The 25128-nt window shown below is 42.8% G+C and overlaps 1 protein-coding gene across 7 annotated transcripts in view; it reads left to right on the top strand.

Annotated features, from left to right (window-relative positions):
- Positions 1–25128, top strand: part of pard3ab (par-3 family cell polarity regulator alpha, b) — a 245861-nt gene that overhangs the window by 186036 nt on the left and 34697 nt on the right. For all 7 annotated transcript variants that reach the window (XM_030402565.1, XM_030402564.1, XM_030402562.1 and 4 more), the window contains one exon: positions 1428–1706. In XM_030402565.1, coding sequence (XP_030258425.1) covers positions 1428–1706 — 279 coding nt within the window. The remainder of the gene's footprint in view (positions 1–1427; positions 1707–25128) is intronic.

Raw genomic sequence — 25128 nt, 5'->3', positions numbered from 1 at the left:
GATAATTGGCAAGGCTGTAATTATGGGGCTGCGCGATAGGTAGTCCCCCTGCTGTAGAAAATGGTGTTGCCAGTTATTCACAAGATAATGGCCTGAAGAGAAAGAGTGCATGTGTGTTTTGAGTTGCACGTGAGACGAGAGAGGTGTCAAAGGTGTGTGTGTGTGTTTGTGTGTGTGTTTGAGAGACGGAAAGATTAAAGCATGGTTGCTGTGCATTAGCAGCACTCTGTGAAAACAAAGTGCTTCCCCTGTATGAGTTGTTTTGGGGGCGAGAGACTATTATACATTGTTTATGGTATTATTCATTGTTGGTGGGGGGGGGGAGCATAAATAATAGACTCCACAGCTTCTCTCTTCTATAATGGAAAGTTAAAAAGGCACAATAAACAATCACTTGCAGATGTTGCAGTGGCTGTTTTGTTAATGTGACACCTGAGATTTACAGCGCGTCTCTGCTCCGCGGTGTAAACACCGCGAGGATTTAGCAACACAAAGGTTTTAGCACACAAAAATGGAAATGAGTAAAGAGGCAGTTTGAATTTCCCACAGAGCAGTTTAAACTGTGATTCATAAAGAGTTCCACCGACGTCCATACGTCTCTTTTTCAGCACTAAAGATGTACATTTGTTCTTCCTGTATCATGTAACACTCGACTTTATGTCGCTATTTTATGTAGGGATTTTAAAGTGAGGTATTGCCAAGATGGCGACGCCCGGAGCCGCCAGACTGAGCTTCGAGATGGCTCTTCAGTCGGTGTCAGCAAATCGTCTTTATTGGAGCCGGACAATTTAGATTAAAGCTTCTATCATGACATATATTTATATAAATATTTATATTGTGATTTAGTGGAAATTCAAAAGAGAAATCTGTTGATAAATCAGATGGGAACGTCTCGTCTTGCTTATTCAGTGAATTAAATACCTGACAATAGAGCCATAGTGGTGCAACGCCACCCGACCTGGACCTTAATAGTTTGGTTACCTACCTGTAGATTTAATTGATCCTCATCAGTGGCAAAGTCTCTCTCTTATTAACAACAAACCTCAGAACCTTTTGGCTTCTGTCACTTTGGTTCTTGGTTCCAGTTATTGAGGCTAAATTCAATAAATGAAACCTTTTCTGCTCAATAAATGTGTGTACAGCTTAGAATAGCTGAGGTAATTCTCCTCACAGTCTTTCTGTGGTCAATCAATATGAATAGCAGTGTTTGCTAAAAGTATTGGCTGGATAATTTACCTTTTAATTTATTCAACAATAGAAAAAAAGATTTCTTTGTGGTATATGAATGCAAGAATGGCCATTAAAACGATACTTAATAGCAACCTACTGGAGGAATTACATGTTTTTCTGATCAATTATAGTCTTTAAAGATACAATAACCTTGATTTTTTTTATATTGACTTGTGTGTTCCTATCTTCACTATCAGGATCCAAGCCAAGACCAGGGAGCTGAGGGAGCGTCAGGCCCGGGAGCGAGACTACGCCGAAATCCTGGACATACGCACGCCGGAGAGGTCCTCTGAGGAGGAACACCCGTACGCGGGCATCAATGCCCTGAACAGCTCCGTGGACAGCGGGCACAGCCGGCCCCACAGCCCCCGAGACGATTACCCCCACATCCATCCGCACCACCAGCACCAGCACTCAGACTCCCTCTACACCCAAGTCAGCAAAGCCCGCAACGACCGGCCTCCGTCTGCAGACAGGTAGGGGGAGGTTGCATTTATGCATTTGAAGCTTGGCGTTTGGGATCAATCACTGGAACCAGAATATTCTCGTCTTTTTGGTTCTTTTTTTGTTAATTTTTAAAAAAAATTCTATCAAGCTCCCAGTTGCAGCCAAGGTGATATTTATTTCATGTTGTTGCCTTTATGTCCTCAGTGTTTCCCTTGAAAAATGAATTAATTACGCGCCGACACTCTTGAATTCCATTGAAGTCACAATCCCCCCCCTCAGGTGCCATTTCCGCCGGCAGCCAGGTGACAGGCTGCCATTCATGGTTCGGCAACCTTTTTACCTGCAATTCAAAAGCGTGACCCAGTCATGGTATTTTCAGTAAAAGGTTTGTCCGGGCTCTTATTCTGCCTCACATTCCCACTCGTACCTCTGAAGGCAGCGTTATTGCGCAGAGACAGCAGGCTGGCTATCACACCTGGAAGAGAAAATAATCACAGCACCAGAAGGCAGGCGGTAAATGTCAGCTCGCCGACTGTGAGACACAATGCGCTGTTCTCGGGGGAGATGTGGGATTACTCTGGGGAGGCAGAGAGTGAACGGAAACCTTTGGAAATCCGTCTCTCTTTCTGTCTCCCTTGACCTTTCTACCTCTCTTTCTTTCTGTCTGCGGTTCTCTTGTTGATTTCACCTTGTTGCCACCTTTTCAAGTCGTTTGCAATTCCCCCCATTTCTCTGCCTTCCCATGAAGCATTCTGCCTGAGCTTCCAACATTTCAGACCTTCTGTGTCCACTATCGACAGCTGTCATTTAAAAATAATCACCCCGGCCAGGCAGTGTGCAAATTTGTATTCGTAAACAGCAGCCAAGTGGCATTGTAAAACTTAGAACCGGAGGCGAAGTCCACTGCGGTAAGAGCCAGCCAAATTAAAGCCAGAATGTTCTGAACGGCTGCATCTTCGTCAGCAGCAGCAGCAGCAGCTCTCAGCACTGCAGGTCTGGGCAGAGCCGCTTCCCAATCCTCCTTCGATCAATGAAGGGAGAGATTCATAGCCCTAAGATGGATTTGGGCAAAACTTGAAGCCAATCGAGGGAAAGCCTGGAGCTTAGCGAAAACACAGGCAGTTCAGGCGAGTACATCCGCAGCTGAATGAATAGGTTTGTCTTAGTCGTGGGTTTCACGCATCCCCAGATGGCCTCGGCAGCCTGTGTGTACTTCAGGAGTGCTGTAGCTCGTATTGATTCATAATTCATTGTGCTGCTGTTGTCACTGTGTTTTTTTTTCCCTTTTTTTTTCTTTCTTCTTAATCCCTGATGTGGTCCTGTGTGGAAGTACGCACATGCGCAACAGAAGATAATAAACTAGCATGACAGATACGAGGTCTTATTTAATTAGGTGAGGGAATTCACTGCATGATTTAGAGTCTAATCATCATCATATTAAAGTTTATAGCTTTTTCAGCTCATAAGCATTTTGTTTCTCCCTCAGTACTCCACTACAAGATTTTGTTTTTGTTATATAAATCTTTGGGGTGAAAAAGTTTTAAGAGAGCGCTGCTCCCCTTCAAGCCCACAGCGACAACAGCAGGCTAACGGATTAGCACTGAGATGATTTTAATACGCAGTTCTCATAATTAGTTTGTAGTTTAAGTCGTTAAAAAAAAAAAACTTTTCAGCATTTAATAGTTCCCATTTCTCAGATGTGAGGATTTGCAGATTTATTTTAATTTTATTTCAGAGTCAATCAAATGTGGAGGCAGGAAACTTAACATTTTCTTTGACTTTGACTCTCACTCACAAGATGTAGACTGTTGGTATAAAGCTGCCATTGTCAGAATGTATATGTCGTGTATGTTCTTTAAGCGTGTTAGCTTTTCACCCTAAAGGCTCATTTGTGCTCTATTCACATACCAAAAATAGAGACGTCTGATTAAAAGATATAGATGCCCATACGTCCTCCACATTGGCATGGATGTTAAGCAGTACTAACGGCTCCCTCAGAGTCCGATCACTCTCACATGGACCTCCACTTTTCTTTCACCAGCATCCAATCTCATCCCAGCTGTTCTGTAGTATCCGTTTGTCTCTGTGCCCGGGCGAAGTAACATCATACAGATGTTTGCAAACTTCTAAGCAACTCGCACAACCTTCTCCTCAAAAATCTCTGCCACTTCTGAAAACGTTCTTCCTCTTGTCCTATTTTGCAGAGGCATCATGGATCTTAGGTCTTTGCGCCGTCTGACATGTTTTTGGTTTGAAGAAATACAAATGAGATTGATAAAGAGCATTTTTTTTTTTCTGCTCCTGCGGCTCCGACACAGTTAACAATGAAGTATTCAGTAGTCGCAGCCCTAAAATGGAAGACCATGACAGCACAACTTCTAGTTCGTTGTGCTTCATTGCACTCAAGGCTTTGGCTAGCTGTTCCACTGGGCTGCAGAGATATAACTCTTTATTGCGTTTCATTTTGTTACACCGCAGAGAGATTATACTGAGGTAATGTTGGTCTTTTAAATTAATATCAGCAACAGGTCTCACTTTTGTTTGACTTTAGTGAGCTTGTGGGCTTTAAGGGGAATCAAATGGGTTCAAAATACTTTAATGTCTGGAGAAATAATGTTCTTATGTGATTATGAAAACGGCTGTTAAACCTCATACTGTACATCTCGTCCTCGCAGCTGCACCAGACTTGAAACGCTCGCTCTGTTCAGGAGGCTTTGATTACAGCAGCGTAGGTGCCAGGGACATAATCGCCTTAAAGATATTGTGTTGCATTCCCAGATCCCCAATCGTAAGAAAAATATACCTCCTGAGAGAACCAGGAAGCATGTTTCCTGTTTCCTGTCCGCCCCCCTACTGAACAGGAAGTGAATTAGACCCTGCCATGCCAAGCACAGGAGGGGAGGGGGGTCTCACCCGACGGCGGGAGTGTTTGTTTTTACGGGATTCAAATGGCAGCGAGGATTGATATCAGAGCTTAAACATTCTGGAGATTTGATCAACTCAATAACATGTCTATAGAAACTGAGAGTGAAGGAAAATGTTATTTTGTTCCTACACTAACACTTACCAAGATAAGTTGAAGCACAAACAGTTTTAGATTTCGGCTGAGTCAGCTTGATGTTCAGCGTGCTGCTGTGTGCTGGATTTGCCTTTTTCACCATGTTTAACCTGCTGAATCTGTGCCGTTTTATTTTGTTAGATTGAAGCAAATGAATCCATATTGCCTTTTTAATAATCATTTCATAATTATAACTAAACTGGAGTCCACCTCTTCCAGCTTTTTAGCCTCTTTTTAGGTCAGTGTTTTGATTTTCCGCCTCCCAAGCTTGTTTCCAGCTTCAGCAGCCAGCTGTTTTTCTCAACCAATGAGCTCTGATAAGCTGACTCTACATCTACCCACCGCCAAGCTGCAGACAAAGTTAACAACTGCCTGGAGAAGAGTGGAGGATTTAGCAGAGTTGTTGGACCGAGCTAAAAGTAGAGAAAAGATTATCTCCAAATATGAGCCAGCAGGAGAGTGAATATTAGAATTGTGTTCATCAGTTGGTGATAACTGGTCCGATTGTGTTGTGTTTCCCCCCCAGTGGCATAAAAAAAAAAATCAATGAATGCAATGTTAAGGCCTTTATCCTCTCAGAGTATCTTGTGCTTTGCTGACGCAATCTGTTGTTGTGGTTGTTTTAGGGTGGGTTGAGGAGAAGCAAATTGATCTTTGATGCCGTATTTGTCATCATTTCATATCCCACATCGAGCACGATTTGCATTTTAAAATGTCACAGTTTTATATCGGTGTTTGTGTAGCTCTTTTGTTGGTGCTGCCACGTTGTGATGTGTCACAAGATTTTGAGTAAGAATGGCGATGAAAGGGTTCAACACTGTGCTCGAGAATTGCTGGCTTGGGTACAGTGTATTGCCTAATATGAAATAAAATCACCGTCATTTATAGGAATGATACAGGAGAATAATACTCATAAAAATAACACTTCACAACAAGGAAAAGTGGAACCAAAACACTTCACTGTTACCTCTACCCCTGCTGCTGCTGATGATAGAGATAATAATCATCAACATGTCAATATGATCTTCCTGAAGCATGTTATCCAAACTCGCAACGGCCAAGAGGAAATCAATCCTCTAACCCTGGCACTGTTGCTTCCCTTACACCACCCATTTAACAACAGGACCGAAATTTCCCCTCCCTGTCCAAACGAGAATACCAGAATCACACGGCCCCCGTCTTCTCTCAATTCCTCCTGGGGCTGTAAAATGTACAATTGCCTCTCTTAGCACCATAATGTTTGGCAGCCCGAGAGGAAACATGGGGAGGAAAAAAGAGCCAACATGCAGCTGCGTAAATATCCATTGGAATTCATTTTTAATTGCCTCTTTTTCCTTCAAACGTAGCGCTGTCAGAAATTTCAATTAAACTGTGGAGGTTCAAAAACAAAAAACAACTAAAGAGGCTGGAAGGAGCTTCAGAAGCCTTCTGGGAGCGGTCTGCCGTTTCCTTTGCTTTAAGGAGCATGACCACAGGGATGGTGGGCTCAGCCAGTCCGCTGCAGCCAGCCTGAAACAACATTTAGCTCCTTCGTTTCAAGTCTGTTACGTTAACTTTTCAGGATGAGACGCGCCGCTTCGATTGTCTTTGATTTAAATTCAAAGCTGCATGTTTTTTTTTACAAGACGGTAAATTGGAAGTTGTGCATCTTTTCACTGAAGCGCTTTCTGTTTTGGTTCTGTTGCTGCGGTTTGTTGTGTAGGTGGTTCGGTGTAGTATCAGGTTGGGAACATTACGTTTTTTTCAAGCGTTTCTGTTTTGGCTCTAAACCAAATTGCATAACCTTACTGCTGCTGGGACACTGGTGCTCTTTTTCTTTCTCTCTTCTAAACCTGCCAAGCAAAACATTGTCCGAAGCTTAGTGTTTTTTTTATCTCCCTAAATGTTTTCCCACGATTACAGCTAAAAAAAATATTTCTCACCCGGGTTGGATGTTGGCATCTGGTAACATTTGTTGCCATGTCAGTTCTCCTAAATACCCTAAAAACTGTAAATTATGAAGGGAAGATGATATCCAGCAATGCCTGAGCAGCTCAGTCGCCATGTGTTTCTTTGGCGTTCGCTGCAAAATGAATAAGCTGAATTTACTAAAACATATTGCAGAGGCAGTCAGCGTGTTATTGAATAGCTTTATTAGCCCTCAACATTTGCTGTATCACACTCCATCCCTGTTGTGTGAGTGTACGCGTGCAGAGAGCCAAGTGAATTAGCCACCATTGTTGTTTTTCCCTCCCAACTAAAAGGCAGCAGTGAATGCTGGGAAGGCTCTGAGGGATTTGGTGTGATTTGATTCTCTGCGTTTTGTTTTTTTTTTCCCGAGGAGGCAGCGCTCTTATTGAATCGGCTCCATTACATTTCATCTCCACCAGGGGAATAAGGGGGCCTCAGAGGGAGCGAGCGCGGTCGTGTTGTATCACAAACACACCAGAAACTGCGACGCAGACAAACAAACAGACAGCCGTCGCCTCGCAGCTTTTCACAGGCTGATAAGACTGTGTGTGTGTGTGTGTGCGCGTACATGTGTTTGTCTGTGTGCATGTTTTTGCACTCAACTTCATGTATTCTGCGTGCACACGTTGTTTAATGGTGTGTATCTGCGCTGATGTTTGTGCCGTTCGTTCTTATGTTTCGTTGCAGGCGCTTCTCGGTCTTTGCTGGCTTTTTTTTCTTTTTTTTCCTAGAAATGAAGCATAGTGAGAGTGACAAGTCAAAGGTGGTGGGTGTGTTTGTGAGCTACAGATGGAGCGCGGCGGCAGGTACGCCGCTGCACACAGTGAATACAAAGCTTGTTCCCTTCTAAAAGATTCTGTGAGGATTTCTTGTTAGGGCGCTGAAAGAAGGGCTGGATTAACCAGCAGAGTGGCCCCGGGGCAAAACTGAGCCGTGGGCCCCTGTTGACTCCCCTTTCCCCCCCACCTTTCTATGCATTGTGTATGCATCCTGTAGCTTGAGTACACATGGCAGGTTCATTATAAGTTGCTCGCAGCCTCAGACACTGACCACTGCTTGTATATTATGCTGCAGTGCTGCCTGTTCATGCAATCAAGAAGGAGTATGATTTTGTCTGACTTTTGAGCCATAATATTGTAATATTATTTAAAGGCCATATTACCAACCTTTATAATTAACCAATAAATAGCTAGACTCAGGTCCTTGCTACAGGACAGTGCCTCATGATGTAGGTAAACATGTGGCAGCCATCTCAAAGCTTCACTCATCAATATTTTCCAGATTAATCATAATTGTATTTCCGTGAACAAGCCACCAAACTCCAGCAAAAGGTAGCAACTGGCCGGAGAACAGTGGAGGATTTAGTGTCTGGGGAACCAAATGTCTCCTTCAGTGGGTGGTGGAAGCCAAAACTGATCTCCAAAGTGAGTTAGTATCGAACCTGCATCCATTAGTAGCCAAAAACCAACTGGAAATGAATGCTAATGTTACTCTAAATCTGCTCGATCTGTAAATGGGTAATAGTTTGATAACACAACTTTTCTTTGGTGATAATTTGTCAGATGTGTTTTGATGTTTGTTGCACTTCCCACAAATGGCCTCAAAAAAAATCAATCAAAGCCATTTTATGGCCTTTATCATTTGTGTGTTTGTGGTCAATATTACCAATTAGTAAAGTGATGACAAACTAATTGTCTGGAGGGTAATCCGGCCTCGGTGAAAGTGTCAGAGCATGGCGTGTTCAGTCCAGCTCATGAATAGTAAGACTTAATTTTGAACGCAGTCCCAGGCAGCTTGGACTTGTTGCAGTTCCTTTTGCTTCACATTGCATTCAGACGTGCCCCTCTTTCATTCAGTGTTGCGTAAACATGGAGCTTATCCCACATTCCTGTCTGCACAGGGGCCTCTGAGACTCCTGACAGGAGCCCCAGTCAGGGACCAAACACCAACATCCAACTAGAAACACAAACACAAGAGTAACCATGCTCACAAACGCTTTAGTCTCATTCAGTGTCAGTACAAAGACAGAGATTTAAAAGCCTGAAAACATCTGCAAGCTTAAATGTAATTTAGTTGGATTTACAGAATTATATCATAACAGTAGGTGCCACTATTCAACATCGTATGATTGGACCAACAGAAGTCTGTCTGACTCGACATCTCCTGTAATCCATTTACCAACAGACATCATCCATGTTTCTGCAATCCCACACATCTGACCGTCAAGTGTTTCTTCATCTGTTTATCTCATCTGTCTTCACATTAAGAGGCATCGGCCTCGTTTAATGATTCAACACATTGTTACATCGTGTTTAGTCTTGTAGAGTAGTTAATTCATCCTGTAATCTGCCGTGCTGAAGATGCTGCCGCGCAAAATGTTGTTGACTCCCTCGATCAGCTTTGAAATTGTTTTTCGTTTTCAAACTTTGGGGAATTTAAACGGAGTTGAAAACTAAGATTTGTTTTCGTTTTCTGTGTGACTGAAGTCTGCCAAGTGCATAAAGTGAACTATTCAGCTGGAAAACTGTGCGGAAAAGTGGTTTGCTTGTTCTCTGCTGTCTGCTATTTTCTGCCAGACTAACCTGGAGTTGGAAGGACTCACTGCTGTGACTTTTTCCCCTCTTCACAGCCGTTAAAGACCGGAGAAAAATTGAGCTCAGTCACATCCTTCTGCGCCTCAGCTGCTCTTCTATCTGGCTCATAATGTGTGAATAGACCAACAGACAAGATGTTGGCTTTCACTGCTATGCCGAATATGAATTTGTGTTCTCGAGCAGAACAGGATGTCTTACTGCAGCTTGGGGAACATCCCTGCTCGAGGGTCATCGCGTGTGCCTGAAATTGTCACTCAGAATGCTGATGCAAAGCCTGGTGATGAGAACCGGGACAGTATTTTGATCATCTGCCACTGTTATGGCCTCCAGTTTAATACATCTACATAACACAGACGTGCCTGAACTTTTGCACCTGAGAAAACTCACCTCATCAGCAGAAGGTAGCCGAGGAGCTAATCTGCAACACAGATAACTGCCTTTGAAGCCCGCTACAGCTACATTTCAACCTGCTGTTCTCTTCTACCTCCAGGTTTTAAATATAAATCCCATGAGAGCCATTAAGCGTGGAAAAAAAGGGGGAAAAAAGGAAAATCTGAAATCCATGTCTGAATCTCCGCAGACGGATGACTCAAGTCATTTGGTCTCACGCAGGACTTTTTTTTTTTTTCCTCACCACCTGTCTAATTCTGATCTGACTGGCCAGCGTTTCTACCCTGTTCAAAAAGTATGACGAGGAATTTATTTTGTCTTATAATTACAGATATTCAGTGAAATAAAGGTGATCAAACAAATAAAAAGCCATTTAGTAAAAATTATTTTTTTAATTTCACCTCAATCCAATCCCCTTTTAAGCAGTGAAATACTGACAGTCAGACTAAAAAGAAACTACAAAACTAGACTGAAAACCTAAAATATGAACATTAAAGTAATTCAAATTATCATGTCACCAGTCAAGTCATGAGATCCAACTTCCTAATCGGAGGCAGAGACTCAAGCTTTGTTGTATTTTGCCTGCAGAAAGACAATTGTGGCAATTTGATTGATTCCAGAGGAAAAATGCACACAGCCATAATAAAGCTGCCAAAATACTGACACATTGCTCCCTTACTAGACAGGGCCACAGGAATAATTGATAACATATACAAATCAGTATTCACCTTTACTGATATAATGCTTTAATGCTGCTACATCAACAATCTTGCAATCACTGAAACTACCAGAAATGTATAAACAGTGAGCCCGGGGATGTGGAGAAGTTGCTCTGGATGCTAACCATGTCTTAGTTTATGAATTCCGGCCTCAAAATGTGGAGAGTGGAGCCGCATCAGTAATGATGAGCTGCACGGTGACTGTTGATGCAGACAAAGTGATTCCTGTTGCTAAGTGCACATCTTCATTCAGATCAACTCTGAAAGATACGTTTAAGTACTTCATGGTGATGTCTACTGATGATTTGGGGAAACAAGGGCAGGTATTGTGTTTCTGTGTTACACGTAGGTCAGAAAAATTCACTGCAGACGAACGTATGACATCTGTTTCTGCTCTCCAAACATGTATAGTTTATCCATTCAGAGATCAAGTTCAGGTCTGTCTACGTAAAAAGAAAAGACATCTTTATCACGTATCGTTAAAGAAGCTATATTTCACTGTGGAAACCGGGTACCTCAACTTCTTTCCACTCTGCATATCATGTTTTTTCAGCCATGATAGCTAAAAGCGTTTATCTTAAACAAGTAAAAGAAGCTTCAACTATCTCAGAAGTAGCTCTCCATCTCTTGGTTTTGCAGTTAGCTCTGGCAGAATACAGCAGGTTTGAAATGTACGAGGTGGATTGTCTCACCGCTGCACTCTCGCCTGCTGTTTTGCCAGCCAGGGATCCATTAAAAACAATTTAAAGTGGCTGACACCGTCATTTAATCAACATGTCGTATACAAATGATTATGTATGAGTGTAGAGCATGAGATGGGTTATATTAAAGTTTGGGCCTGTCAGACGCCATCTGCTCATATGTGGTAGAATCAGTTATGTTGTGTATGAGGAGAGACAGGCCCGTCGTCTTCCACTCCTAATCCCTGGATGAAGGCCAACAGCTACAGTAGAGAGAAATGTTCAGCCCCCGGGGAATCCTCCATGGATGTGGGAGAGGACGGCTCAGTGGGTTTTTAGGGGTCGTTTGGGTGTTTTCGGGTTGGAACGAGAGCATGCGGGTGAAGACTTTATTTCCACAGTGGTCCGTACCCCTTCGGAAAAACAGAATCATCATTCAGGCTTTTCAAAAATACAGATGGCACTGAATGGTGCAGCTTGTTATTCTCAACCGGTGATTTAGGTTACTATCATCCTGTCTGCTACAACCAGTTTGTCTGCCAGGCAAAGATTGTTTTAAATAGAGACGCCAGGGCAAAAAAAAAAAAACAAACTCCACTGTTGTGACTGTTTTTTTTCCTGACTCTCTCTGAGGGCTTGTTAATTTAGATCGTAAAGAAGGAGCTGTTTTTGAATAACATTGAGAACAAGGTGGGCTCGGCCCGGTTAGGACCCACAGAGGGTCTATAAATCAAACTATTATTCACAGTGTTCAGCGGAGGACAGATGTAGGTGGTCAGAAATAGCAGTTTGACCATTTTCTTGTGTAGAAAACTGAATTATTAACGATGGCAACCATTTCCTTGCTAATGAAGAAAGCTAAATATGGAACAGGAAGTCTCGAAGTGCGAGAATAAAGTCTTTCGATCCTTCTTCACAAATCCTAATTATTCCTTACACATTTTTTAAAAAGGAAAAGGTGCACAAACCCTAAATTAGCTATGTTATAAGTGTTATAAGACCATGAGTCTGTGAAGAATTGCTATCCTGTTCTCCACTTTGCTACCAGATTGGTTTTCATAATGACTCGACAAAAACCGAATGATCCTCAAGCGATTTAAAGAGGGATTCCATTACAACTGAGTGTTGTTGTCACTGAACTCACTTGTGTGGATAAAATCAACAACTTTAATTGTAAAACCAGATGTTAATAAAACCCCCGGAAGCTTGTTTTCTACCGTCTTAATCAATTATGTTGAGCGACGGATTTCAGTCAAAATATCTGGGAAATCCTAATAACAGCTGGAAAAAAATAACAGAATCCCCCTTTTAAGTGCATTATTGATGTCTTCATATTAATGACGTGGGATTATGTCTCATATTTATGTAATGGGGAGTTCAAGCTGGAGACTCCAAACATTTTAATAGTAGACAACCTGCTGTGATCACACTGAATATGGCCTCCCCCCGGTTCCCAATCAGAAGCTGAATTGGGGGTTGATCTGAGTTAAACGAACGTGTACAGTAATCCAAGATTATACCGTTATTATTATGGCATGTGTTCGGCATTCATCATCTTGCAGTCGAGGGAAACACCCCCAGTGTAATATTTTTCCCTGAGTCATAAGTGCACATCGTCTTTTTATGTGCAACCTTTAAGCTTTTCCGTCGTCCTCTTGACTAAAGTCCTCACGGATTGATGAAGTGGATTCTTTCTTTTGTTGAAGAGAGGTTAGAAATTGAACTCTGCGCACCATTTTCTTTTGATGCTGGTCTAAAAAAGGGCTTAAATATTAAACAGTGTTGTGTTTATAGCACGGGGGATTTTAATTAAAATGTCAGCTTAATGAGTGCACTGAGAGTTCATCACTTCCATCTGGCAAAAAAAAACGCGTTTTGTCAATATACTGTTGGAAAGTCACTGGAAAATCGAGGCACATTTTGTCTTAAAGCCTGCTGGACGGTAACATCTGCATTCGTTTTTTGTGATCAACAGCTGTCTTAAGGTTCACAAAACTTCCCTTTCATACCCGCAAAATTGATTCTACAGTGGATTTTTTTATTCTTTATTTGGCAGCAACAACCGCGGCTAAATCTATCACTGTCATTGTAATGGAAAACACAGTAAACAAAAGCACTATACTTATCGCCCACCAAACCCCAAATTGCTGAATTACTGATACTGTTGGCTTTCACAGAAGAGACATTTTCTTTTTTTCCCCTCCTTTTTGGGACTGTAACTTTATCTGAATCCTTTCCATCTGTGAGTCATGTGGCTCACAAGGCCGCAGACACACAGGGGGAAAACCCCGGGGGGACGCTGGTATTAGTCTGAACAACAAGAGAGCAAGGAGTGATTGGTGTGGAAACCGTAGCAAACGTACTCGAAACAGTGGGGAGATGAGGAGAGACGAGCAGGTCAGCAGCTTGCGAAAGATGGCACGGCAACGTATCGCTCGTATGTTTTCTAGCATCATGTGTCTGCGTGTAATTGTATGCGGTGTGTGTGTGTGTGTGTGTCTGCCTGTCTGTGTGTGTGTGTTGTCTGGGACAGTCTGAGGACCATCTCCACCCAGTATTGACCATGTCTGATAGCGTGATGATGTCATTCTCTCCTATTTGGAGCCAGACTGACTGTCCGTCTGAAGAGACCCTCTGTGTGGACTCGCCTTCAAATGTCACATGCAGCACACAGCGAGTGCAGAGCAACAACGAAGATAAAGCAACACAGTGTGGCAGTATATTAGCGTCTGTCATGCTATTGAAGAGACATTACAATAACTACAGTAATCTGTTTCATTCGCTCTCTGCTCTCACACAATCCGTTAACAGAGAAGGTTAAAAAAATGTATTTCTAGCTGCACCCCAAGGTTGTAATTACGAGTGAAAGGAGCGCTGCTCGCATAAAAACTTTGACACCCACATGCTGCCCTGTGAAACCAAGGTCGCCATGTTGAATTTGTAAAATGGTTTAAAGCCAAAATGAATTATTTTCCTCGCCTTTCTCCAAAAAATGAAATAAAAAATGAGATTATTCTCAGACCTTTTAATAGTTGAATTAGTTATTCATCATTATTAGTATGTCTTATTTATCAGGTTCTCATATTAAGTTACATATTGGATAAACACATTCTGCTATGAAGATTACACTGTGATGATTATGACAGTATTGCATTTGTCCATATCACCGACTTTCTACTTTCACACTCCTTTTTTCCTTTTAACATTTAATCTAGACATGAGCACGCAAGCTGCACAACAAGGTTATATTCTAAGAATATCTCCAAAAAATATGAAAAAGTTATTGTTACGATCTGGTCTATGAATCTGACAAGGCATTAAATTCCAAACTTTGGGCACCAAACTGTTTTTGAAACTTGGCGTGGCATCAAAAATGTACTGAGCTCTGACCCGTAATTGTCTCTCTTGAGAAAGTTGTTTTTCATTCACTTTCTCCACCAAGTTTCTTCCAGCTAGACCGAAGATTCAAGCTGTCAACCCTCAGGAGCAAAAGAACTGGAAACAGTGCACCCATTAACGTCTCAAACGTCTCCATTAAACCTACTTTAGCTATTTAATATTCATCAGATCAAAGATTTTGCCAACATTCCCCTAATAGCACTCTGAAAGAACTTAAACGCAACCGGGCTAACTCTGACAGTGTGTTGCCCATTAGAGTGGCGGTAATGGTGCCGGGATCGCGTGACGTGTTCTGCTTTATCCCCCGCTGAGAACGGGATTCAGTCTGTCCCAGTGGGAGGGGGGAGACAGGGGGGAGACGGGTGTGTAAGTGGGGAACTCTTTGCCATTTGGGTTTAAGCACAAGCGCGGCGTGCGGGGGCTAAGAGCGCAGTCTGACCCTAAAAGGCTGTTGACCCACATTTGGTGTCATAGATGGCACTTTACATCCATCAGCTGTCCGACCGGAACCCCCGCGTGTATGTGTATGTTTGACTTGCATGCATTATGTATGTAGTGTATTGTGCAGTCGTGTCTGTCCTCACTGTGAGTGGTACATTTTTTATTTTTTTGTGTTTTTGCGCTGTACGTTGAGAGTGTGATTCTCTAAAGTAAACTACACACTGTAGCACTCCAAAACCTAAAGTCCGGGTTGGTCTGTTATTCTAGAATATTTGTCATATTTGTTGAAAATCACTTCACATTCTGACGTGCTCTGACACAAATAAAGTATCTGTGGCTGTCACAGGCCTTTTATAAGCCCATCCAGTGATTTCACTTGGTCCATATGAAATAAATGGATGGGCTACATGTCTGTTTATCTGTTTTAAGTTCCTGCCTGCCAGTGGACTCATTGCGCATGGCTGTCGTCTTCTACCAGGCTCTTGTATTGCTAAAGCTATTAGTGAAGGTGGCTGCACAAGAATGGAAGTGTTCACCCAAAAACTTTCCAGTGCTAACATGCTAGCTTGACAGTGTTGAGTGCCAGCAATAGCCTATGATAACGTTAGATGTTTACCTACATATGAAGGAGACTTTAGGTAGTTGGATACCATAGGGACGACTGGTATAGCAGCTAACCCAGTTAGCACAAAGCACACACCCACACACAGACTGACGGCTATTTTGTGTGAGCTTATACGATTGTTAGTAGTCTGTGCTTGTGTTTTGTTGGAGGGAGGCCTGAAGGGGCGGCAGGGAATTTTTGGACTGCTTTGGTTAATTTCAAAATTGAGCTTGACATCCCCAGCTTTAAGTCCACGACCATTTTGATAATCAATTAATTATTTAGGTCGTCTGTCGAGCTAAAACATTATCCTGATCCAGCTTCCAGATGTGAGGATTTGTTCCTTTTTTCTTTATTACTTGTCTTACTGTAAATTGAATATCCGTGGATTTCGGACTGTGTCTTGCTCTATGCTCTTCTTTTAACAGATCCTATAGACTATAACCACAACATGCATGTCAGACCACCGCAGTAAAAAAAACAGAACAATAAATCAGTTAATCTGAAAATAAGATACGGGTGAATCAGTGGTAGAAGAATTCAGACTGCTGTGTATGTGAACCTTAATGTTTATTGCTGGCAATCAATCTAATGTCCACATTACATTCCCCCTGGAGACAGATCCCCTCTATTCTGTGCATCCATTCATCCTGAACTGTGCCATACCGAGAAAAATCTGACAGAAGAAAACGGGGGATTATATATAATCTAATAAGCGGTTTGATTTAAGACTTTAGGACCCCCACTCTGAATAATGGCATCACACACATCTGTGCACACTGAGCGGAGACGTCTGGTACCGATAAAAGAAGGATGGATAGACTGTGTTTGATGAAGACAGGTAGGTCAAACTGTAGAGTAGGTCACTTTTCTCTGTGATTGTGCCTCTAAAGGTGTGTGTGTTTTGTTTCCTAGCTTGACAGACAGTGTAGGTATGTACTGGACGGAAGTGTGTGTTTTATTGTGAGTGCAGACAGATCATGGCTCTACCTGGAATGTCCCACTTTTGGGGTTTAAATCACAGCACGATGACCCACAGACCCAGAGAGCCCTGCTGGTTTTTATTAGCACGGCATGCTCCCCGTTAAAGCTCCTTCCCCTTCCACTAAAACACCCGTGAATGGCTCGTGTCAGTGAATGTGGTGTCGGCTTTCGAGTAGCTCGGGGATGGTTTTCACATTTTCCTTTGCAGAAGTCCATTTTTATTTTATTTATTTTTTTACAACATGATGACCTTATTACGAATATCAAACACGGGGCGAGATGTACAGCAGCGTTCCAGGAGAGTGTAAGTGGGGACGTGGGTTGTAATCGAGGTGAGGCAAGAGAAAGACTTGTTTGACGATGCATATGAAACACTTGAGTCATTAGGGATGCGGTGAGTTACAGCGTGTTGCAGCATCCTCTGTGAAATGTTCACGCTCCTGTTACCCGTCTGCGCTGCCCTCCTCACTCTGCAACTGTGCATATTAAATGTATTTATGCACTTCGTGTTCCCGCTCCCCTCCCCCACCCCTCAAACATCGCCTTTTCTTGTCACACTTCTTTTTCTTGCAAAACACCTGGAGCAGCAGGGGGGTGAAAAGGTGAAGGGAAAGTGAAAATGCTTAAGACTTCATGTTCTTGGCACTCTGAAGCGCCCATTATCTACATCGCCGACTTCTACACGAGACTCCGGAGTCCCTTTACTTGCCGCTGCACCGGCGCGCGAGACGCATCACTTCCCAACTCCCCGATTATTAGATCAGAGTCTGCAGGAAAGAGAGGGGAAATGAGAAAACACACAAAGTCTCTCCCACACACGCACACATCGGACCACAGGGCAGCGGAGGAAACTTTTTCATAACACCGTCAGACACAGTGTCCTCTTTGAAAGAAAGATACTTACGATTGTCTTGCCTTTGGAAAAAAAAGCGAGCCTGGCTGGGTTTTGATTAGATGTGATTGTGCTCTGCATCTGTCTCCTCCTTCTTCTTCTTCTTTTTCTTCTTCTTCTTCTGCTGCTGCTGCTACAGCTCATTATCAGAGAACACACACTCATCTCTTCGATCTTCTCTATATTTTTCCCAGCGCGTCCACAGCTCTTACATTCTCACTCCCAATGAGACGTGTTGTTACACCACATAAAAATTACATCAGGGCCCTCGTCTTTAAATTGCCTATGACATTTATTGATGGGTTGAAGTGTACGTTCTGGGCCCGGGGCCTATTAAAGCAATTGAATCTTCAGCTTTGTGTCTTTGAAGTGTTGTGAGAGCCGCCGCGCTGTCCAGGCTCTGGTTAATCATTAGTGATAGCAAAGCGCTATATATGAAAAGTACTGCTGTTACAGCAGCAGCAGGCGCAGCGTGAGGCATCTGCCAAGCAGCTATAGATGATATCATCTCTGGTTTGTGTGATGAAGGGAGAAATGGAGAGATTTTGATGCAGCGAGCTGACTGTGTGGTATTTGTGTGTTGTGTGTGCCCTTAACTCCCCTGGGGTATTAAACATAGCACTGATGATTAGGAATCCTCTTTTGTGCGATGCACGTTTGCAGCCATTAGCGCTCCGTGTCGCGTTGCTCGCCCTCATAATGTTGTTCTGGATGTGAACTTCTACAAAGGCTTTTGGCCCGTGGCTTTTTCTCTCTCATGTGATCCACGGCAACAGCTACCGAGCAAAACAGCAGAGCAGCAGAGCTCCGTCCTTTGCTGGGAATCACCCGCCATGTGAACTGGTAGATTGTTGTGGTTGGCCTCGGGGGATGTGAGCCTTTATGCTTTGATGATTGCCTGGCCAGAACAATTTCAAACTGTGAATCGTGCGGCCGCAGTATCACTTCTCCAGCACATCACTTTCATCAAATATTGTACCGTGACTGTGACACAGGCTCTGCGTGGATACGTTGTTGCGCGTGTACACACATAATGTAATGATGGATGAACCGTCCTTTGATGGATGAGCTCCACTGTCAGGAAGTTGTGGTCTTGGCTCGGTGATAAAGGGATCAAATCTTTTGTTGTCAATATAAGATACTTATGACTTTAACATCTGCTAAAGGCTTAAGAAACTAATGTGGTATGCACATGAAAGATCTAAATCTGCAGAACTCGACTGCCTATTTTGTCTGGTTTTTATAACAAGTATGGTTCTTAGTTTCTAACATTAATATCTCTGGATCCATTAGTCCATTGTGAGCAGTATTACAAATAACTCAGCAGGACTTCTTTATAACAGTATTGGATTTACAGCGTCTCTGTTCTGTGTGGTGAAGTGTGTTTATCTCCTCAATAAATTCCATTTATTAGCCAAATACTGACATCGATAATGACAGAAGATGGTTGCACTAAGTGGCAGAAATATTATTTTTCAAAGAGGGTAATGCAAAATGATACGGACCATTTGGCCTTCATCAGTAATAACACTAATGCAGTAGAAGTACCTATTCAATATGAAGGATAGGGGGAAATCCATTTAGGGTAAGTGGCAAAGACGCACCTATCTCATCTATGTTTAGATTAACCAGTGCACATAAGTAGTTCTTAATTCACTTTCCAGAAAATGTACCACTTCACAAAATGCAGGTATATAAACTAAGAAGAATGCTTCCTTATCGATTATCGATCATCCTTAATGTGTCGATTATTGACTTAAAGGAGATCCTGGCAGCCGAGTTGTGTATCCGCTTGTGTTTCTCTTTAAAACTAATATGGAGCTTTTGTTGTTCACCATCCTGTTGGCCGTCTTCACTAAGGAGTCCAGTGTGACTGCCAAAAGCTGATTTTTCACCAGTTATGTAGATAGGACCTGCGCCAGTCTTATCTTGTCTGGACTTTATCTAGAATGGTGGTGGTGATCATTTCAGTAGCATTTCCCAAATTCACTCCATCAGCCACTGGATAGGAGTATTTTCAGTCTTGGGTGCAGCTGCAGGAGTAAATGTCAGACGATGGTGTGCGGTAGTGTGTTTTGAGTGTGTGATTCCAGGAAATGGACATCGGGCCTCCCTGGCTCCTCTTCATCTCAGCGTGCTCCCCACAGCGCTGAGGCCTCAGGTTTCCCACACGGAGGGCAGAGAGTCAAGGGAGTCTCTCTGAAGCTGTCAGCAGAGCTCAGCCAGCAGGAGCTGCCGCCTGCATCACCGCGACTGGTTTTTATTTAGTGCTGGGAGGCGGAGATGCCGACAGGGTGAGGAGTTTTGTTGTGGTCAAGAGAGAAGAGGAGGGGAAAGCTATAGAGAAGGAACATGGAGAAAGCCATGGCTTTTGTTGTGGGTGTGAAAGGAGCAGGGATGAGAGGAAAAAACAAAACATTTCTTCCCCAAATGTTGATCTTGGGTGCTATAGATACATTTTTGTCCACCTGTTTGTATTCAGAATGGTCTTGAGGTGTGATACCCAGAGGAACAGTAAGAGGGAGAGTGTGAGAAAATTACCAAAACAAGGAAACAACATTTTGTATCTAAATTAGTGCTATGTTGACAATAGAATTAATAATTCTTGAGTTTTGTGCATTTTTGGCAATCTGCCCTCCGACCGTAAAGCTTCTGTACATCCAAACAGTCACCTCATGAGGATTCCTGGGACGAGTCGCTGTTGTTCTTCACAGTATAACTACTTACAACACTCACTCATTCTCAGCCGTTAGCTCGACAGTATTTTGGTGCATCTGCAGTGAATTCCCAAACACAAAGGTTGTTTTTTAATTTAGCGGGATTGCATGCAGAGTAACACGACTGGATGCCAACGAGATAAATCTCGAGATTTTCTTCTTCTTCTTCTTCTGTTCTGAATTGAATTGGACCCCTGTTGTTCGCAGCCCCCCTTCCCTCCCCGCTTTAATAAGTGTAACTGCATTTGGGATTAAGAGACCCCCTGTTTCAACGACTTCAATGTAATTATCCCCGACCCCCTTCCCCACACACACTCGCGCACGGATCCAAAAGTTGTTTTCTTTATTTAATTAAATGCAATGATTTAACTGTGGTAGAGGAAGAAAAAACTCATTAAACTAATTAGGATTGCCACAGAAGACTCCAGGCTCTTTTTACACTCCGTTTTCGGATGATTGTAGCAAAGTGTGTATCTGCGTGTTTGGATCTTTTTATTTCAACGCTCTGCATTTCAATGGTGATATCTTCGATCTATCGCCCTTTTGTGGCGGCGTTGAAATGACTTAGCGCTGCAGTGAATGAGGCCAACAGCTGCTGGGCGGAGATTTGCCGGAGCAATAACTGTCGGAACAAAACCTAATCACTCCTTTTTGGCCCTCATTTGCTTATGCAAATTTGCCATTGTGAGAAGTGTATTAACAGTCGAGAACAGGGGACACGAGAGAGGCATGTTTTCGTCGTGGGGTTGGCAACAGCTTTGAGGCGAGGCATCGAGGAAAGTGTGAGCTGTGAACTCTGGGCCTCTGCGCTCTTATTGTGTTCCTGATCCAGAAAGAATTGAGTTTACAGGTTGTTTCGGTCTTGGAATTCAGACTGTGATCCTCCACTTGTTGCCTGCATACGGCTCACCGTCTCTTTCAGTCCGTCATGGTTTCCGTAACATATCTTTAAATAAGTATAACATCTAGCAAAGACAGAAGACTACTGTCTCCTAACACGTCATAAAAAAAAAGGAAACGTGATTCTTGCTACTTTTTGAGTAGATAACAAATTGTATATAAAGTTTCACAGGTTTTTACAACCTTGACAATAGATATCCTTTTGAATTCATTCAGTCTTCCTTCATTCTTTGTTCTGCTAGAAACAAGAATGTAGTTAATTCACTCCTCCTGTCACTTAACGACTGCCTGATGACAGGGGAGGCTCTCCCGTCTCTTTGAAGGGTAATTGGACTCTTAAATCACCCTAAACTACACAAATGGAGGAAACATTCTAGATTAAAGGGATCTCAATTAGTCGTCATCACCTGATATTTTCAAGACGTCGGACCACCACCTTCCCTCTTTTCTCCACATATCCTATTCCGTAATCTGTCCACTTCGGGAGTTTTGACAAGAACCAGACATCTGCGAGCGGTGGCCCTCCGGTCCAGATCGGACCACCAGTGTCAAAACTGCCAGCCTGTAGTTCTGGCGGGCGGAGGGGAGGGAGGAATAGGAGGAGGATGTGAGGGTAACTGAGATGGAAGAGAGCTTGTTTCTTGTGTGTTTTTTTTTTTTTATATTCCACACAGCCTCCAGAGACGGTAAGAGAGGAAGAGAGTGATGGTTTAGTGGAGGAGAAGGAAGCAGCTATGATGTGTTGACAGCTTTCTTGCTTGGCGGTGAAGGAGGGAAACTTTTCCCGTCTCCGCAGATGAGCCGTGTCATTTTTTGTTTCTCATTATATTTTCCTCTTCTGTGTATTTTTTGAGGGTTTTTTTTTTTTTTTTTTTTTTTTCCATTATTTGAATTCATCTCTTTCTCAACTTTGCCAGATGATAATCAAGATGGAAAGTAAAGTTACAACTCTACTTTTCCAGCCTTTTTTTTTTTTTTACTACTGAATTCACAGTTCACTTCAGGTCTCTAGGATTATTCAAAACAACAGAAGAGAAGAAAAAAAATCACTCTCACAACCTGTTGACATGTGCAACCTGTGACGGGGTTTTATTGCGTCATTTTTAAGGGTCACAAGACAAAGAAAGCTCCGGCACCACTGCTCTACAATTCATAGTAGGTCAGTTTTCCTCTCGCTCTAATGGAATATGAAGGAGTAGAGGTGTAGGGGACCAGCCAGACCTGTGCGAGACCTATCGATCCTCGCCAATAGATTGCCAGCACATCCACTACAACCCCTCCCCCACATCCCTTAGGCCCGTTAGTACAAATAATGACTAATCAATATGCGCTGGAGTCCCTGTGAATGTCCTTTTAACACTTGATTTATGTCACGGCAACACGGCGGCGCTCTCGCTCTCTTACTCACACCCGCTTACCAGACAATCAATTTAACCAATCACAGCGCGGACCACCCTCCTCTCCATCATCCGCAGATAAAGACGTTTTTATAATTTTTTAATTTTGATTTTAATTAGGCAGTCGAGATCGGCGTGTCCTCAGCGACGCGCTGCAACCGGGTGAGATTACGAAGCCGTTTGGGGCGTCACGTCTGAGACTTTATCGACAGCTTATCAGGAATGCGTTATGTAGATTTGTATTGATTGCCGATTTTTTTCCACCCGGTGTTCATCGGTCAGTGTCGGTGCGCGGCTGTCTCCAGACGTGTGCTAATGGCAGGAGATCACTGCATCAAGAAGGGATTTTTCTCTGCTTTGTCAAGTCTGTCGCTTTCATCAGGGGATGTTTGATGTTTCTGCCGTCTGTGCTCTTTATCCAGAGTACATTCAAATAAGAGGGGAGGTCCAGTGTTTCATTCAAGGACACAAAGAAGGCTGCAGCTGATGACCTTCATCATCGATTAGTCTGTCCATTATTTTTTGATTACTTTTGATAATTAGTCTATGAAATGTCAGAAAATATCGAAAAACACCCCGCTGGATTTTCTACAACTCAAGATGCCATTGTTAAATGTGTTGTTTTGTCCGTGCAACAGTATAAAAGCCCCAGATATTCAACTTATAGTCTTTTGAAATTGACTAAAGGTTTGAACTAGTATTGTTTCCGTTTGCAAGCAAAAAAAGAGGTTAGAGGAAGAGCATATCTGCTGGCATGTGTATTTCTGTCCATACATACATATGCATGTGTGGATGAGAGGGAATGTGGGGTAAACGATCTGTCCCACGAGGGGCGCTCCAGTGGCAGCGAAGCCCCCTCGCAGTGCAGTGAGGTTGGTGGGGGGGGGGGGCTGCCCTGACCTTCCCCTCCCTGTGGATCTGATTTCCGTAGCCGTATTCAGGAAGCAGTGATGACAACCACACGCACAGAAACCATCTCTCTCTCTCCCTCAATTGCCTTTTTCATTGCCGTTTGACTCGACAGTTACGCCGTTTGAGAGGAAATCAAGAGTTTCCAGGGTTACATTCTGTCCTCTGTAATCAGTCTTCTGCCGCAGGAGCAGTTTGTCATTGTCAGAAATATAGGTATGATAGGTTTTTTTTCTCAGTCTAGATTGCAGGTTTGTTTGTAATGTCGCTGGTCTACAGAATGAGGTTTATACGGGTATTGCATTTTCATTCTGGTCCAGACTTGTTTTACAGCCTGAAAAGTCAGGTTGTGATTGTTTCAAGAGCTTTTTTCTAAAGTGGCAATGATTTGTACAAATGTCCTTTTTATTCAGACTGTCCCCCTTAAAACACTAAAAACATTCCTGTCAGGGTCTTCCAAATGAAAGAAAGACTTAAAAAGCTGAAAACGAACTGACAAATCATCTCCTGCTGTGATTTCCATATTTTGAAACAGAATGTGTTACAAAGTTCTGGCATTTCTACCTCCTGAGACACATTTTCCTCGTGCTCACTCGCACGTCCAATTATAGGTCTGTTACTTACAGTCCACATGGTATCATTAAGTGACAAAGTAATCCCCAACAAAAGGAAGCTTATGCATTTTTAGCAGGTTTTTCCCTATATTAACATTTAATGCCGAATGTATTACATCCAGATTTTGTGTGCTAATCCCTCTAAAAACAGTAGATTTGGCTGGGAACGTTCCATCACTAACACTAATCCAGACACATGAATTCTATTATCCCCGTCATGTTCCCCAGAGTTATTTTAAGGGGGCATTTGTGTCATTCCTGCTTTAAAAAAAAACACATGTTGGAATTAACTAACCCTTGTAACCTGTCAAATTTTGTGGATTTTCACGCTCCGTGGACCTTGAAAACCCAGCGATCGCACGCTCACAGAGGAAGGTATGACAAGTGGTATTTATATGTTAATAGCTAGTTTATTCTTCAGTGTGCTGCAAGCGGTTCTCTTTGCTGCGAGCCGGATCTGGGTCAAACAGCATATTTGCAAATAATTCCGAGTGGTTTTGTTTGTCTTTGGTTGGGAGCACCAGAAGGGTGGAGGCAAGCACTTCAAGGCAATGCAGATAAATGAGCGACACGGTTAATCACAAAGGAGTGAGCTAAATTGACTTGTGTATTCACGATACTTTGCAATAATTACCACTCATTGCCTTTATCCTGTGAGGCAGACTCCACCCATCGGACCCTTGAAAGACTTAAACAAACTCTGTATTTTCAAATTCTGCTTTGATCCAGTGTCGGCTAAGCAGTTCTGGACCATACACTTCATGGAAATGACAAATACTAAACAGTATTTGACTGGATTTCCCTATGAAAGTGACTATAGTGTGTCTGTAATGGTAGTATATAGTGCAGTAAAAGGGATTACTGGAAGTTATACTCTCTGGGGGGAGAAAAATTATAATGCAGAGAAAGATGCTTGTTGTAGTTTTGAATCATGAATTCCCAGTGATGTTCGGCCAGTTTAAGTACTCTGATGTCATGTTGTTAAACTGCAAAATATCCAGTTTGATGACCACATTTGAAGGATCATTGCAAAAAATGTGAGTATGTCAGCTGACGTTTCGGTTTTTGAATTTTGTGCGACCGCATCAACTCCAATCTAATCCGGTTTCAGTCTTCCTTTAGTTTAAATGTCATAACCAAGCTCATAAAACTACATGTGCATCAACACGTACAATTTAAATATATACATTAACAACTGCGTAT

This window comes from Sparus aurata, chromosome 21 (assembly GCF_900880675.1).
Source record: "Sparus aurata chromosome 21, fSpaAur1.1, whole genome shotgun sequence".
NCBI classification, from domain to species: domain Eukaryota; kingdom Metazoa; phylum Chordata; class Actinopteri; order Spariformes; family Sparidae; genus Sparus; species Sparus aurata.
The sequence above is the reverse complement of the archived record's forward strand: the minus strand, read 5'-3'. Positions and strand labels throughout refer to the sequence as shown.